The sequence below is a fragment of the Ornithorhynchus anatinus genome, chromosome X5, assembly GCF_004115215.2.
Source record: "Ornithorhynchus anatinus isolate Pmale09 chromosome X5, mOrnAna1.pri.v4, whole genome shotgun sequence".
Taxonomy (NCBI): Eukaryota; Metazoa; Chordata; class Mammalia; order Monotremata; family Ornithorhynchidae; genus Ornithorhynchus; species Ornithorhynchus anatinus.
Genome location: NC_041753.1, coordinates 52,304,505 through 52,320,523, shown reverse-complemented (window position 1 = coordinate 52,320,523; position 16,019 = coordinate 52,304,505). Strand labels below are relative to the sequence as shown.

Here is a 16,019-nt window from a genome sequence, read left to right as displayed (position 1 = left end):
CCTCTCCACCCAAACGGCTACCTTACTATTACGGGCTCTCGTTATATCCCGGCTAGACTACTGTGTCAGCCTTCTCTCTGACCTCCCTTCCTCCTCTCTCGCCCCGCTCCGGTCTATTCTTCACTCCGCTGCCCGGCTCATCTTCCCGCAGAAACGATCTGGGCATGTCACTCCCCTTCTTAAACAACTCAGTGGTTGCCTATCGACCTCCGCTCCAAACAAAAACTCCTCACTCTAGGCTTCAAGGCTCTCCATCACCTTGCCCCTTCCTACCTCTCCTCCCTTCTCTCTTTCTACCGCCCACCCCGCACGCTCCGCTCCTCTGCCGCCCACCTCCTCACCGTCCCTCGGTCTCGCCTATCCCGCCGTCGACCCCTGGGTCACGTCCTCCCGCGGTCCTGGAACGCCCTCCCTCCTCACCTCCGCCAAACTGATTCTCTTTCCCTCTTCAAAACCTTACTTAAAAATCACCTCCTCCAAGAGGCCTTCCCAGACTGAGCTCCTCTTCCCCCTCTACTCCCTCTGCCATCCCCCCTTTACCTCTCCGCAGCTAAAGCCTCATTTTCCCCTTTTCCCTCTGCTCCTCCACCTCTCCCTTCCCATCCCCACAGCACTGTACTTGTCCGCTCAACTGTATATATTTTCGTTACCCTATTTATTTTGTTAATGAATTGTACATCACCTCGATTCTGTTTAGTTGCCATTGTTTTTACGAGATGTTCTTCCCCTTGACGCTGTTTAGTGCCATCGTTCTTGTCTGTCCGTCTCCCCCGATTAGACTGTAAGCCCGTCAAACGGCAGGGACTGTCTCTATCTGTTGCCGACTTGTTCATCCCAAGTGCTTAGTACAGTGCTCTGCACATAGTAAGCGCTCAATAAATACTATTGAATGAATGAATGAATTCCTTCAGCCAACTCTAGTACTTATGAATTTATTTACATCCTCCTAACACTCATGTATAAGTGCACTTGCTTATTTATTTTGACAACTCAAGTTGTACATTTTTTTTGTTATTAATCTCCTCTATTAGAGGGTAAGCGCCTTGCACACAAGATATGTGTCACTTGGTTATTTTGTACTTCCCAAGTGCCTAGGACAGGGCGCCTCCCCAAGGGGATATTCAAGATACGCTAGTTACTACTACTACCAATGAAGAAGGATATATTCAGTTTCCAAAATGAGTAGTTCATGAGAGGTTGGTTTTTTTTTAACAGAAAACAAGGTTGGGGACACTGGTTCTTTAAATTCTAAGTAAAAAAAGATGGGAAGAAATAGCCTGAAGCTATAGACTAGTAAACTACTAAACAGTTGGTCTTCATTAAAAACTACAGCTGATAGCGACTTTGCTAAAATGGAAAAATGCAGGCTGACAAGAAAACCGGCCAGACAGCTCTTTGAATTTAACACCACTGTTCACGTATTCTCCCAAGTGTGCGGAAAAGGCTAAAAAATATGAACACTAACTTGCCCTTATTTAATTTAATGAATTTTGGCCTGAATCTGTGTTTAGAGTCCATGCTTTGTGTATTCTCTCTTTTTTAACACACTAGAAAAGAGTCTATACTTTATATTAGTCAAAATTACAAAACAAACTGTTTCTACATTCATATTTATTAATAATGTTGGTATTTGTTAAGCGCTTACTATGTGCAGAGCACTGTTCTAAGCGCTGAGGTAGATACAGGGTAATCAGGTTGTCCCATGGGAGGCTCACAGTTAATCCCCATTTTACAGATGAGGAAACTGAGGCATAGAGAAGTTAAGGGACTTGCCCACAGTCACACAGCTGACAAGTGGCAGAGTCGGGATTCGAACCCATGACCTCTGACTTCCCAGCCCAGGCTCTTTCCACTGAGCCACGCTGCTTCTCTAATTTATTACATTTAATGAAGCCATACTCCCTACTAGTGTGGATATGTACCCTTATCGATGCTCTCTGTAATTTATTTCAGTGAGATTGAAAGCTCTTCGAGGGCAAGGATCATGTATACTAATTCTATTGTACTCTCCCCAGCATTTTGTATGTGCACAGTAGGTACTTGATAGATATTATTCATTGAGTGATTTGGGAAATGAAGCTGAATTGTTGATTTGGGAAACAAAGCCAAAAAGTAGTTCTCTTGACAAAATGCAAAATAACATCTATCTCGTTATCATATTTTCTGGCTGTGATTTGTGATAGTGACAGCTTGGGGGAAAAAAAAAAACTTTAATCACCTAATCTGTGGACAAGACAGGTTTGCTGTCTGGAACACTGGTAATGAAGCCCCCAAAGCCCATGGCAGCATTGTGATGCCCTGAGACCATTCTGGGGATGTAGGCCAGGTCCCGACAGTTTTCTGAAAACTATTTTTATTGAAATTTTAAACCCCACTTTTTGCCTGAGGTATATTAGCTCCTTTTTTAGGCACCAACTTTTTTTTCTTTTTTTCCAAGTAAAGGAAATTCTAAGAGCCTTTAGAGGATGGACAAGCTATTTTAATCCTGACCACTTCAATGTAGTTACTAGAACAGAATAGAACAGGCTGCTCTTGTATGTAACCATCCTTATTGAAGTCTATTTAAAATCAGATGGTAGTATCCTCCTGCATAGTAAAAGGAGCTAATGTATTTTTTTCTCTCCCAAGAAGATTATAATGCTGGAGATTTGAATGTGATGGACAAAAACACTCAGTGAGAATTTTTTTTTTCTTTTTTCCTTCAGTGGAGAGATGACTTTGTTCATGGTTGGATAAAGGTGCCTGTAACTCATGAAACACAGGAAGAATGTCTTGGGATGGCGGTCCTGGATATGATGAGAATAGCTAAGGAAAAAGACCAAACCCCCTTGGCCATCTATAACTCTATCAGGTAATTAACTCCTTCCTTAAAAGTAGTGCTACATGTCTCTTAGTTTTAAAGATTACAGATCTGTGACTATTACTGAATCCCCTGTTCTTAAAAACATTAGTATTAAAGTATTTCTTATACCATAATGACCATTTAAAGAGAGTTGTTGAAGGTATCAAGGGCAAATTTTATCCAAGTGTGTGAGGGCAGATGAAAGAACTGACGCACCTCCCAAGACCCCTCCACACTGTGAACATGAAGGAATTATCTTGGCTGTGCTGTTGGATTTGTTATTTGAGGCACCTGGCACCTTTTACTTAATAGCAAAATCTTTTTAAAGAATCTGCTTGCCAACAACGGCACTTCTTCTGGTTTCCTCATGCCAAGCTGATCTGCTTGCCGTTATTGTCTCCCTTTATCATTTGAGAGTCTCCTTCAGTGTATCTTTAAAATGTTTCTCTTGCCTTCCCTGAATTTTGGTGCCCTATCAAGGACAGCCAGTCTGGTTCTTGTATCATTTCTTTCTGAATTGGCAGTCATCTAGTTTTCCTGCTCTCACAGAGGTCATAAGTTGATACATCAGAACTATCTACGAGATGGGTGACTTTCAAGTTGAGAAACCAAAGTGTCATTGAAAAAGAGTAGTTGCCTTGCTAATGACACGTATGAGGATTAGGGGCCTAAGGAGAGTCAACATCTATAGGGATCTAAGCATAGTACACCACAGTGTTAGCGAAGAGTATAGATGACCACTCTCATTGCAGACAAGAAGAGAATCAAGTTAGTAGCTTCAGTAATCTTTTTAAGGCAACTTTCGTCCTCAAGATCGAGATCCTACCGAGAATAGAGCATTTCCCAATATACGACAGTGTGGCCTATATTCCAGGAAGTCACTATTGCAGTTAGGACCTGAAGAATGGTGAAGCTCCTGGATCTGAGGGCATGCCTGGATGAATTGTACAAGCAAGGAGGAGATGTATTCAATTGTATTTATTGAGTGTTTATGCTGTGCAGAGCACTGTACTAAGCGCTTGGAATATACAATTCGGCAACTGCTTCAGCTTTCAGAGGAAATGCTTTAGGCCTTTCATTATGGCACCATCATCACTGTTTTCAAAAGAAAAGTGAAAAAACAGAGCTCTGCACGTACTAAGCGTTCAATAAATACGATTGATTGAATGAATGAATGAACTGTACCCATTGAATACTTGATATTCATTCCACCCTCAGCCCCACAGCACTTATGTACGTCTTTATACACTGCCATTTCTCCTATCTGCATTTATTTCAGTGCCTGACTCCCCCACCTCCCCCGCATCTAGGCTTTAAGTTCTTTGTGAGCAGAAATCGTGTCTACCCACTCTGTTATAGCATACTATCCCAAATGGTTAGTGCAGTGCTCTGCACACAGTAAGTGCTCAGTAAATGCCATTGATTGATTGACCGATTTAAATACAGAAGCAGCTGTGACATGCACCTGCCATTTATTGCCGGCAATAACTTAGCCAGAGTACTTCTGAACTGGCTACTGAAGAATAGTGTTAAGCACTCAATAAATGCCATTGATCGATTGATTGATCTACCTCCAAATGGCTCCCACCAACCGTGCCACCCCATTACTTCATTCATTCATTCATTCAATAGTATTTATTGAGCACTTACGATGTGCAGAGCACCGTACTAAGCACTTGGAATGTACAATTCGGCAACAGATAGAGACAATCCCTGCCCATTGACGGGATTACAGTCTAATCTGACCTTGGCCACACCCCTGGAGAATCCCCCAGGCTGTCGGCCAACTTCCACCTCATTTTGGCTTCTTGAGACAGAGCAGGGCAGCTCCAGCTTCCCACCCTACCCCCAAAGTTGCAGGGGTGTGACGCTAATGGTTTTGCCAATTGCGTGGACATCATCGCCCCTTTCACCCTCATGAAGTGGGAGCCCATGAGTAGAGCTGCATTTTATTAAGATTGCTCACCATAGATGAATGAGAATTCATCTCTTCCTTACTTGGCTTTTTGAAAGTTCAGGGTTGATCTTTTGATTTCATTTTGAGATTTATAGTTGACCCTAGAGCATTGAAAATGGTGTGCTCTTGTGTCTCCAGCTACAAGACTTTCTTACCAAAATGTGTTCGAGCAAAGATTCAAGACTATCACATTTTGACGCGAAAGCGAATAAGGTACAGGTTCCGCAGATTTATTCAGCAATTCAGCCAGTGCAAAGCTACTGCCAGAAACTTGAAACTTAAGTATCTTATAAATCTGGAAACTCTTCAGTCTGCCTTCTACTCAGAAAAATTTGAAGTAAAAGAGCCTGGCAGAGGTCCTTCAGGTGAGGAGATTTTTGCAACCATTATAATAACTGGAAACGGTGGAATTCAGTGGTCAAGAGGGAAACATAAAGAAAGTGAGACACTGGCAGAACAGGTAATTCTTAATTATATATTCTTATTCTTTGTTGTTGTAAGGATTTTAATGAAAATAGCAGTAGAAACAAAGTAATTTTGTTCATCTTGGGCCCAGTCTTGCAAAGCTCCCATTAATGGCAAGGGAAGCTGTGCTGGTGTGCTCAGTAGTGACATGGCTATTTCTGTTTCATTGAATGTTTTTCTACTTTTGTATGACAAAATAATCATTTACTTGAGTTACATTATTACAAATACTTTTGGGTTAAGGCCTGTGGGCATTTGTTGGACCTGATGAAAATCTATATACAAAAACCTTCCTAAACTAGATGCTATCTTTGGGACCTGATGAAAATCTATATACAAAAACCTTCCTAAACTAGATGCTATCTTTGTCTTCCTTTTAATTTGCCCTCAATTTTTTATTTGTGATAAAGGGAACACAGGATACCTCTTTATCCCTAAAATAGGATAAAGAAAATGAATGGAATAAATCAAATAAGCAGTGTTTCTCTATCACAGTATACTTACTAAACACTCTTTAATTTACTCACATATTTGTGGTACACTGCATGATAAAATGAAGCTTTATCACCTTTTTATTTTATTTTTTGCATTGAAATTTGTATATTAAAGCACACTTGTTAAACAACTCTATAGTTTACTCACATACCTGCTGTATGCTGTATGGTGATAAAGAGTGAAGGTTTATCACTTTTTTATCCTGTTTTGCACTAAAAGTTTCAGGTATCTGTTGATTCTGTTATTAGTTAAAACCATTTTAGGGTATAGTGTCTAGGATTCCCAACCCCTGGCACTCTAATAAAATAAAAGTCCCAGCTGTTCCTTGGTAAACCCAAAGCAAGATGGTCAGGTTGCTATGGGTGTAAAAAAATGCATTTTTCACTTTTAAAATCTCTATGAAATGGGATATTGGAAATGGGAAAGGCCACCTAATTTTCGAAAATACGAATATCCTTAATTTTATACATCAGTGCCTTTCTTTAATGATCACCCCTGAAGGACCTAAGAACTGTGGCAGTGAAGGAAGGCTTTGTACTTTTGCCTGAAACTCTCGGTTTCTCAAGATCCAGGTCCAAGGATGAATCAGAGGCCAAATCCAGATTGCTATTAATGCTAATTATTGCTTATTAAATGTGACATATGTAACATCTATCATTGATTACATTCCTGCTTCCAACTCATGTTATGTATATGAAAGGGTATTTATTTTCAGATACTTAAAAAATTTTTGGTGAACACCTGTAAAAAAAAAATCTGTATTATATATTAGAGGAATTAACTTCAAAATTCTGGTGTCTTTTGACAAAGACATTTGTAGGAAAATATTTTCTATATGAATATAAAGATGTGGAATGTATATAAAGATGTGCGATTATGAAGATGGTGACACTTTTTCAAGGTCCTTTTGATTCCTAAAAATTCCTCTCCTTTATTAGATTTCTAATTTGATAATTTATAGATCCACTGAGGATTTTAACTCTGAGTGATCACATCGGTTTTCTTAATTTCGAGGGTTGTTTCAGACCCATATTACCTGTAAGAGAAAGGACTGTTGATCTGATTATGCTTTCTGAGATTCTAAAGCTGAAATTTTATAAAGTCGACTTTCTTTTTCACCTAAATATTCGTAACAGGATTTACAAACATACTGTGACTTTCCTGATATTATCGATGTGAGCATTAAACAAGCAAACCAAGAAGACTCTACTGAGAGTAGGGTGGTAACTATTCATAAGCAAGACAGCAAGAATTTGGTAAGTTCTTTCTGATGACTGAGTAATAATCATGCACTACACATGAACTGTAGAATCATAGGACTGGAAAGGACTTTAAGAGACTATCCAGTCAAGCTTCCCACCTCCAGGCAAGTGACCGATTAAGCCATCCACAGCAGATGGTTGCTTATTCGTTTCTTTAAGACCATCAGGGAAGGGGACTTCACTGTCTCTCTTGGAGGCTGTTCCCATATTGCATCACCTTGACGGTCAAGAGTCACTTCCTTATGTCCAACCACATTCTTTCCTGCTGTAATTTTAACCCATTTCCTGTCAGTCAATCAATCAATAGTATTTGTTGAAAGATTACTGTGCAGAGAGCAGTACTAAGTGGTTGAATTGGCTTTTCTCAGGTTGGTCCTCTCCTGTACATGGAGATCTGGTCAACATTGCCTCATTTAAAAAAAAAAAAATCTTCAAGTAATTAAAAGCCATAATAAAACCCTTTGAGGTCTTCTCTTCTCCAAGATAAACAACTCCATTCCTGGTAACCTTTCTTCAAGGGGCTGTTTTTTACATTCCATTAATGATTTTTGGCACTCTTTTGGGGGACTCTCCATTTTTTTCACATATAAATGACCTGAACACAATATTCTGAAGATCTAATCACTGCTGAAATTGTCTAACCAGAGCAGTGTAAAAATTATATCCTGGTTCTAGCATGCCAGACTCATAAGAATTCCTCCCAAAATGATATTGGATTTTTTTTTATGGTGGTATTATATTACCCACTTACACTGAGTTTGTGGTAACTATGCCTTCTAAATTATTTTTTTCTTATGCTAAGTCATTCTTGCCCTCATCTTTCCCATTTTCTTGTCGGTGTTGTTGAAACGTGTAGAAATGAAATTTACACCTTGAAAATGTGATTTAACTTCAACAGTGGAATGCCAGGGCAGGTTTTGGTTAAAAAAAGTATACAAGCAGTTTTCTAGATCCGTAAATTGGAGAAAATCGCACCGAATATAGGAAGTACATAAATTTCATTGAAATTTATTTAGCTTCTCTCAGTGATATACTGTTATAAACTAGTAATTCCCTCTGACCTTTCAACAGTATCTCTTCCAGGAAGTTTAAAGAGACAATTTTAACTTGTTATGGGTATTTTTTTTCCTCTTGGATGCAAAGTTGTTTTTGTTTTTGCCCTCCGTAACAGTGCTGGTTGGTATATGTAAGGCACTGTATTTTAACCTCAATATTTGATACTACTGAAAATTACACTTTCCACTTTTTAAAAGGAAATTTCATCAGACTTAAAGGCAGTATTTCAGGTGGGTGGGAAAGGTGGGAAATAACTGACTTCTTGAGTTTAAAACTCCTCAGCATGGGAAGTTCATAATTTAGGGACAGGAAAGTACTGAGATTTAGTCATATGGGCCTTCTTAAAGTATTCAAGATCCTATGCTTTTGAAAGGTGTGTTTGCCATTTTCATACAAGATTGGTTAACTTAATTAAATAATTAATGTTGGGGGCAGAGGATGGAAAACAAACTCTCAGTGGCATCCATATTCCTTTTTTTGTTTTCCATTGAGACTCAGTGTCAGAGTAGCCTGGTAGGCATTTATATCTGCTTGTAGTGGTCAATGGGGAGGGTCAAAGATTGGCAGTAGACAATCGTGTCCGGTTTAAGATCTGAAGACCCCCAAATTGGTGATGATGGAGTCTCCTATCGTGAGATAGTGGCTTGTGTGGTGCCACTCGTGCTCTCTCAACTCTGCTAGTCACGTTCCTTCTGCATCACTGACTGCAACTAGCGAGTAGGTGGGTTAGGGTGTAGCACACTGGGAACTGCACACAAAGGTCTTTTAATAACAATAGTAATTGTAGTATTTGGTAAGCTCTTACTATGTGCCAAGCATCGGGGCAGATACGATAGAGTCAACTCAGACACAGTCACTGGGACTCACAGTCTAAGGGGGAGGGAGAACGGGTATTTAATTGCCATTTTCCTGATGAGGAAACTGAGGCAAAGAGAAGTTAAGTGACTCGGCCAAGGCCGCACAGCACGTAAATGGTGGAGCCAAGCCAGGATTAGAACCCCGGGTTGTTGGTTTTTTTATGGTATTTGTTAAGCACTTACATTTGGATAGAGCATGGGCCTGGGAGTCAGAAGGACCTGGGTTCTAATTCTGGATCCGCCACTTGTCCTCTGCATGATCTTGGGCAAGTCACTTCACTTCTCTGTACCTCACTTACCTCAGTCACCTCATCTGCAAAACAGGGATTAAGACTGTGAGCTTCATGGGGGACATAGATTGGGTCCAACCTGATTAGCTTGTATCTACCCCAGTGCTTAGTCCAGTGCCTGGCACATAGTAAGCGCTTAACAAATACAGTAGACGGCACCATCATCCTCCCTATATTACAAGCCCATAACCTTGGCATTATCCTTGACTCATTTCTCTTTCAACCCACACAGTCAATCCGTCACCAAATCCTGTCAGTTGGACCTTCGCAGCATTGCTACAATCCACCCTTTTCCTCTCCATCCAAACTACTACCACATTAATCCAAGCACTTATCCTCTCCCATCTTGATTACTCTATCATCTTCCTTGCTGACCTCCCTGCCTCCTGTCTCTCCCCACTCCAGTCCATATTTCACTCTGCTGCCTGGATCATTTTTCTAAAAAAACATTCAGGCCATGTTTCCCCACTCCTCATGAACCTCCAGTGGCTGCCCATCCACCTCCACATCAAAGAGAAACTCCTAACCATCAGCTTTAAAGCACTCAATCAGCTCACCTCCTCCTACTTTACCTCTCCGCTTTCCTACTACAAATCAGCCCGCACACTTTCCTCCTCTAAGGCCAACCTACTCAGTGTACCTCAGTCTCGTCTATCTCACCTCCAACCCCTTTCCCACATCCTCCCCCTAGCCTGGAACTCCCTCCCCGCTCCATATATGCCAGACCACCACTCTCCTCCACCTTCAAAGCATTATTAAGGTCACATGTCCTCTAAGAGGCCTTCCCCGATTAAGCCCTCTTTCCCTGGCTCCCTGTCTCTTCTGTTTCATCTAGACTATAAAGCCGTCTTGGGCAGGGAATGTGTTTATTGTTGTATTGTACTCTCTCAAGCACTCAGTACAGTGCTTGCACACAGTAAGGGCTCAGTAAATACGACTGAACGATTGAATGAATGAATTTATGCACTTGGGTCTGTGACCTATGGGCATTTGATATTTGCCCCACCCTCAGCCCCACAGAACTTACGTATCTTTTAAAATTATATATTATAAGTTACTTATTCATTTACATTAATGTCTGTTTCCCCCTCTAGACTGTAAGCTTTAAGTTCATTGTGGACAGGGAACATTTCTGCGAATTCTGTTGTATTGTACTCTCCCAGGTGCTTTGTACGGTGCTCTGCACATTGTAAGCACTCAATAAATATCATTGATTGATCGACTGCTAGACCCAGAAGTGGTATTTCTTAGGTTCTTATGTCAGGGGAAGGATCTAAAATGCTAGGAAAGAACCCCCTTCTTTTGTGCTCTTTCCTGTACTGCTGGGACTGCTTAAGAGAAATTTTCATCCCTGTATGAAACAGATGGTATTCATTTTTCAAACAAACTATATGGAATTGACAAGAGGGATGAAGTGTACCTAATTCTTGTACACTCACATCAAATAGTAATAGTTATTGAGTGCCTACTGAGTGCAGAACACTGTACTTGGCAGGAGAATCAGTAGGTATTGAGCACCCTCTGGGTGCAATACGCTTTATTAAGCACTTGGGAAGTACAAAACAAGGAAGTGACACATTGACTTGCCCACAAAGAGTTTATTCTCTAATAGAGGAAACTAAATAATTACATTCTAATACCAGCTCTGTCACTTGTCTGCTGTGTGACCTTGGGCAAGTCACTTCACTTCTCTGTGCCTCAGTGACCTCATCTGTAAAATGGGGATTAAGACTGTGAGCCCATGTGGGACAGGGACCGTGTCCAAGCCTGATTTAATTGTTTCCACCCAGCCCTAGACTGTGAGCTCGTTGTGGGCAAGGATTATCACTCTTCATTGTTGTATTGTACTTTCCCAAGTGCTTAGTACAGCACTCTGCGCACAGTAAGCACTTAATAAATACGATTGAATGAATGCAGTGCCTCTCACGTAGTAAGTGCTTGATAAATACCACAACTATTATTACAATCGAGCATGTGTAGGTACATAAGTGCTGAAGATAGTACACCATAAGTCAGAAGTATCATCCTAGCCCTCTAGGAGCATACGTTTTAATGGAAGAGTCAAACATATAAAGTATTTATAAATAGTAATAGCAGGAGGAAGAAAAACATGCAAATATGTCAGAGATAATGATGAATTATTGAATATGCATCTGAATAGCGTGTGTGTTTGTGTGAGTACGTCGGTGTACTTTAGGAAGGCTTTGAAGAAAGGGAGAGCTGTGGCCTGGGGTAATTAAAGTATGATATGGACATATCCTTATATTCTACTATTTCCCTTATCTGTAATTAATTTTCATTTCTATATCCCCCTGTAGATCGTGAGCTCCTCATGGGCAAGGATCGTGCCTACCAGCTCTATTGTATTGTATCAAGTGCTTAGTACAGTGTTCTGCACACTGTAAATGCTCGGTAAATACCACTGATTGATTGATTAAGAGAGAGTTCCAGGCAGAGGGAATGGTGTACACAGAGGGTTGAAGGTGGGAGAGTTGAGAGTGAGAGACAGCAAGAAGGTGAGCTTAGGAGAAGCAAAGCGTGCAAGTTGGGAAACGGCGGGTGAAGGGAGCTGATCCGTAAGGTGGAGAAGGCTAGCAGACAGCCTTGAAGTCAACGGCATTGTGTTTCTGCTTAATGCAGAGGGAAATGGGTAGCCCATTGAAGGCTTCTGAATAGTGGAGAGACATGTGGCAAGCTACATTTTAAAGAAGATGACACAGTCAGCGGTGTGCAGAGTCTGGGAGACCGGTGAGGAGTCTAATTTTCGTATGATGAAAGCTTGAACCAGGGAAGTGGCTTTGTGGGTAGAGAGGAAGGGCGTACCCAGGAAATGTTTTGGAGAAAGAAATGGCTGAATTTGGCAGTCGACTGAATGTGAGAGTTGAAACAGTGAAACGCGGAGGATGACACCGAGTTGGCAAGCTTCCGGGAATGGGGCGGACGGCGTTGTTATTAACAGAGTAAAGAGAAAACAGCACCTGGCACTACAGACGTTAAGTGCAGCAACATAATGAAGGGCCACCTTTTTGTGTGCATTGGCCTTTTCAGTCACTCATGCCCTCACGGGTGAGATTTCATCGTCAGCGGTGTCTCTGAATACGAAGGACAACTGCATATGGATCTGTGATATTTATTGAGCATTTGCTATGTGCGGAGCCACTTGGCATATCGAAAGAGATGGAACAGTTGGGAAGAAGCGCGAGTCTAGAGGAAAAGATGAAGTACAGTTCTAGACATGTTAAGTTTGAGGTGCTAATGGGGCATCAAGGTGGAGATGTCCTAGAGGCATGAGAAAATACAGGATTGTAGTTAGGGGGAGCTCAGGACTGAAGTTATGCAAGTGTGGAGATCTTGCAAGCAGCTAAACTCCCCAGTCAGTCAATCAATGGTATTTATTGAGCACCTCCTGTGTGCAGAGCACTCCGTACTAAGCGCTTGGAAGAATACAATACAACAGAATTAGCAGACACATTCCCTGCCCATAATGAGCTTACAGTTTAGAGGGGTAAGAGTGGGAGAGTAAAGCCAAGAAGAGTAGCGAGTGGACCCAGAACAGTCTTGCAGGTCACCCAGAGTTTGGGAATGAGAAGTGAAAGGCTCATATTTGCACCAATAGAGGACTAATTTCTGGTGCATGTTACATCCAAAAAAAGATACTTAGCCTAGGTGTTTTGAACAAACTTGTGTTTACGGTAGAGGTGGAAATGCATTCTCCAAACTTCATCAGAACTTACAACTATTAACAGATTTAAAAAAAAACCCTTGTTATTACAGTTGGTGTCTCGGAGTCCCAGTACTCCCTCCCCCCTCCCCCACCACACACACAAGCGCACACACCCACTCCATTAGTTGATCTAGGGAGCTTCAAATTTCCTGTTTCAAACATTTGCCTATGTAATTGGTCTTGGGTCTTGAGCAAATGCCAACAAGGTAAAGATGAACAATTAAAATAGTTCTTCCTTCCTGAGGAAAGTAACTGAAAACACTTTGAAAGCAAATGTTACATGAGATTTAATTATGTTTCTTAAAAAGGAAAAAATGATAACCCTCTGTTTCTTCTCAAAATAACATACTCTGCCCATCTCTCTCCTTGAAGATATTCTTCATATCTAAATTTAGTAATAGCAGTTAAAACAATTTTAGTATCTAAGAGGTCACAGCAAACAGCTTTTCTTACTGTACTTCTTACTTTTCTACTTTTACTCTTGAGTTTAAACAGTTGTCCCTATTCTAAATTTTATGATATTTTGTAATTAGACTGGTTTCGAATGAATGTGCTTCATTGTATTCCTATTTTAAAACACTGAAAGTCTCCTGTTTCCTATTGAGCAATATGTTTGCCATCTTGTGGGATTTTTTTTGTGAGGTGAAACAGAGACTAGGTACTGTGGAAGATCTGTGATGACTCTTGGACTCTTTTCAAAGAGGAAAAGAAAGACCCTAATGTTTGTTTTTTCATGGAGGCAGATTCTCCCAAATAGTTAACAGTATTTATTGAACACTCACTTTGTTCAGAGCACGGTAATATAAGCTGACTCAAGTTGCCTACAATCAATCGGGTAATAGACGACAGACACTAATAGAGAAAACATAAGCAGAGCCGGCTGCAGATGGTTAAAGATTGAGGCAGTTGGCTTTGGGTGCACTGCAGAGCGGTACTCACGAGGTAACAGGGGTTACAAATTCATGCATTCATTCATTCATTCTATCGTATTTATTGAGCGCTTACTGCACATAGTAAGCGCTTAACAAATACCATAATTGTTATTATTATTATTGTTACTGTGTGCAGAGCATTGTACTAAGCGCTTGGGAAAGTACAATACAGCAATAAAGAGAGACAATCCCTGTCCACAACAAGCTCACAGTCTGGGGGGGTGGGGGGGATTTGAAGGTGCCCACCTGAGTCGGACTTGGAAGGAGGAAACAGGTTGGTTCTGGGGCATGGGGTAATCAGGGGTTCCCCTGGGGAAATACCCTGGATTTGGGGGTTCAGCCCAACCTCCATATGTCAGCACACTACACGCAGCATGTGCACACAGCATAATGTGATGATGTCATAGAGCACAGTGCTCTGCACACAGTAAGCGTCCAATAAATACAATTGACTGACTGGAATGGGAGGGAGTGCAGATTTTTAGCTATCTTCGAACAGCTAAATGCCATCCAAAAGAAGACGGGACACCCTCTTCTTCATCAGTAGCATTTATTGAATGCCTGAGTTTTTGTGGCCCTTTTCCTTAGGTTCTCCAGGGGGCCGTGTCCTAGCTTGGACCCACATGGGCTCACCGTCTAAATAGGGAAGAGAAGATGGGTGGGGCCCCCATTTTACAGAAGAGGAAACTGAGGCGCTGAGAAGTTAAGTATCTGACCCAAGGTCGTACAGCACGCAAATGGCAGAGTTGGTATTAGATCCCAGGTCCTCTGACTCCCAGACCCATGCTCTTTTCACTTGGCCACATTTACTTACAAGATGGACACTTGAACAAAATGACCACTGCTATTGTGCATAGGATAGACTGGCATGGGGCAAAGGTATGGGCAAAGAGAAGTAAAACAGGCAGAAGTATTTACACGTAAACAATATAAAAATACAAATAACAGAAATACCTAAGCACCTGTACCGAGACGTAAAACTGCTGAAGATTCCTAGATATATTGAAGCAGATTCGCCTAAGCCACTCCTGGAAACAAGTTGGGAATACTTAGAACTCTTTCACTCAACTGATGGATGGTCGTTAGTAAATTACTCCTTCTTTTTCCAAAATGGCACCTCTGAAATCGAAAGAGTCCCTGCAGTTTCCATATGCACATATCATGCGTATGTCTGAGGAATGGCTTTGACTGAAAGCCTCCGGTTCCCTGAGTCTTTAGAGAAGTTCACAGCAAACTTTAAAAACAGAAATTTTAATAAATGTCAAGGAACCCAGTGGGATATTTAAATTATATTTACAGCAAACTTTTTTTAAAAAAAATTGGGATCTTACTCATTTTTCATCATTGGTTTAGCAGGTTGAATAAAATAATTTGAAATGACGAACCCTAAGAGCATTTTCCCTTGTAATCCTGCTATCTGAATACAGTCTCGTCTGGTGTTTGGAGGTGGATGGAGGAATAACTAAGCTGGGACGAATCCTTTTCTGATGCTTGAGGTGTTGCCTTATTCATTTTTACAATTTCTAGGGTCCTCATATGTCATTTAAACATTTTATTTCCCAGGTGATGTTTAGGAAAACAGTTATTCTGGGGACTGTGCAAATGTCCATGAAAAATGTATGCCATTCAGGAAAAATATATGTAGTTTTTCTGCTTGTGAGCCAGTATTCGGAATCTAGCATCAGTTAAAGTTATATTAATTCATTGGCATGTATATATAAAATAGGAGGAATTGGAGCAGCAGAGTGGCCTACTGGATAGAGCATGGGCCTGGGAGTCAGAAGGACCAGGGTTCTAATCCTGGCTCTGCCACTTGTCTGCTGTGTGACCTTGGGCAGGCCGCTTAATTTCTCCATGCCTCAGATACCTCATCTATAAAATGGGACAGGGACTGCGTCCAATCTGATAAGCTTGTACCTAGCCCAGCGTTTAGTATAGTACCTGGCACATAGTAAGCACTTAACAAATATCATAAAAAAAAAGGAATAACAAGTTTCATTCTAGAGTAAACTCACTGTGGGCAGGGAACGTATCTACCAACTCTGCTGTATTGTACCTCTCCCAAGTGCTTAGTACAGTGCTCTGCACACGGTAAGCACTCAATAAGTACGATTGATTGATATTTTTTCATATTTTTCA

The 16,019-nt window shown here is 41.1% G+C and overlaps 1 protein-coding gene across 12 annotated transcripts in view; it reads left to right on the top strand.

Annotated features, from left to right (window-relative positions):
• JAK2 (Janus kinase 2) overlaps window positions 1-16,019 on the top strand; it is a 176,188-nt gene that overhangs the window by 93,292 nt on the left and 66,877 nt on the right. For 11 of the 12 annotated variants that reach the window (XM_029056389.1, XM_029056386.1, XM_029056385.2 and 8 more), the window contains 3 exons: window positions 2,706-2,851; window positions 4,938-5,259; window positions 6,896-7,015. In XM_029056389.1, the coding sequence (XP_028912222.1) occupies window positions 2,706-2,851; window positions 4,938-5,259; window positions 6,896-7,015 (588 nt within the window). Of the gene's footprint in view, window positions 1-2,705; window positions 2,852-4,937; window positions 5,260-6,895; window positions 7,016-16,019 lie in introns of those variants that run through there. The other variant, XM_029056392.1, reaches the window with a different exon arrangement.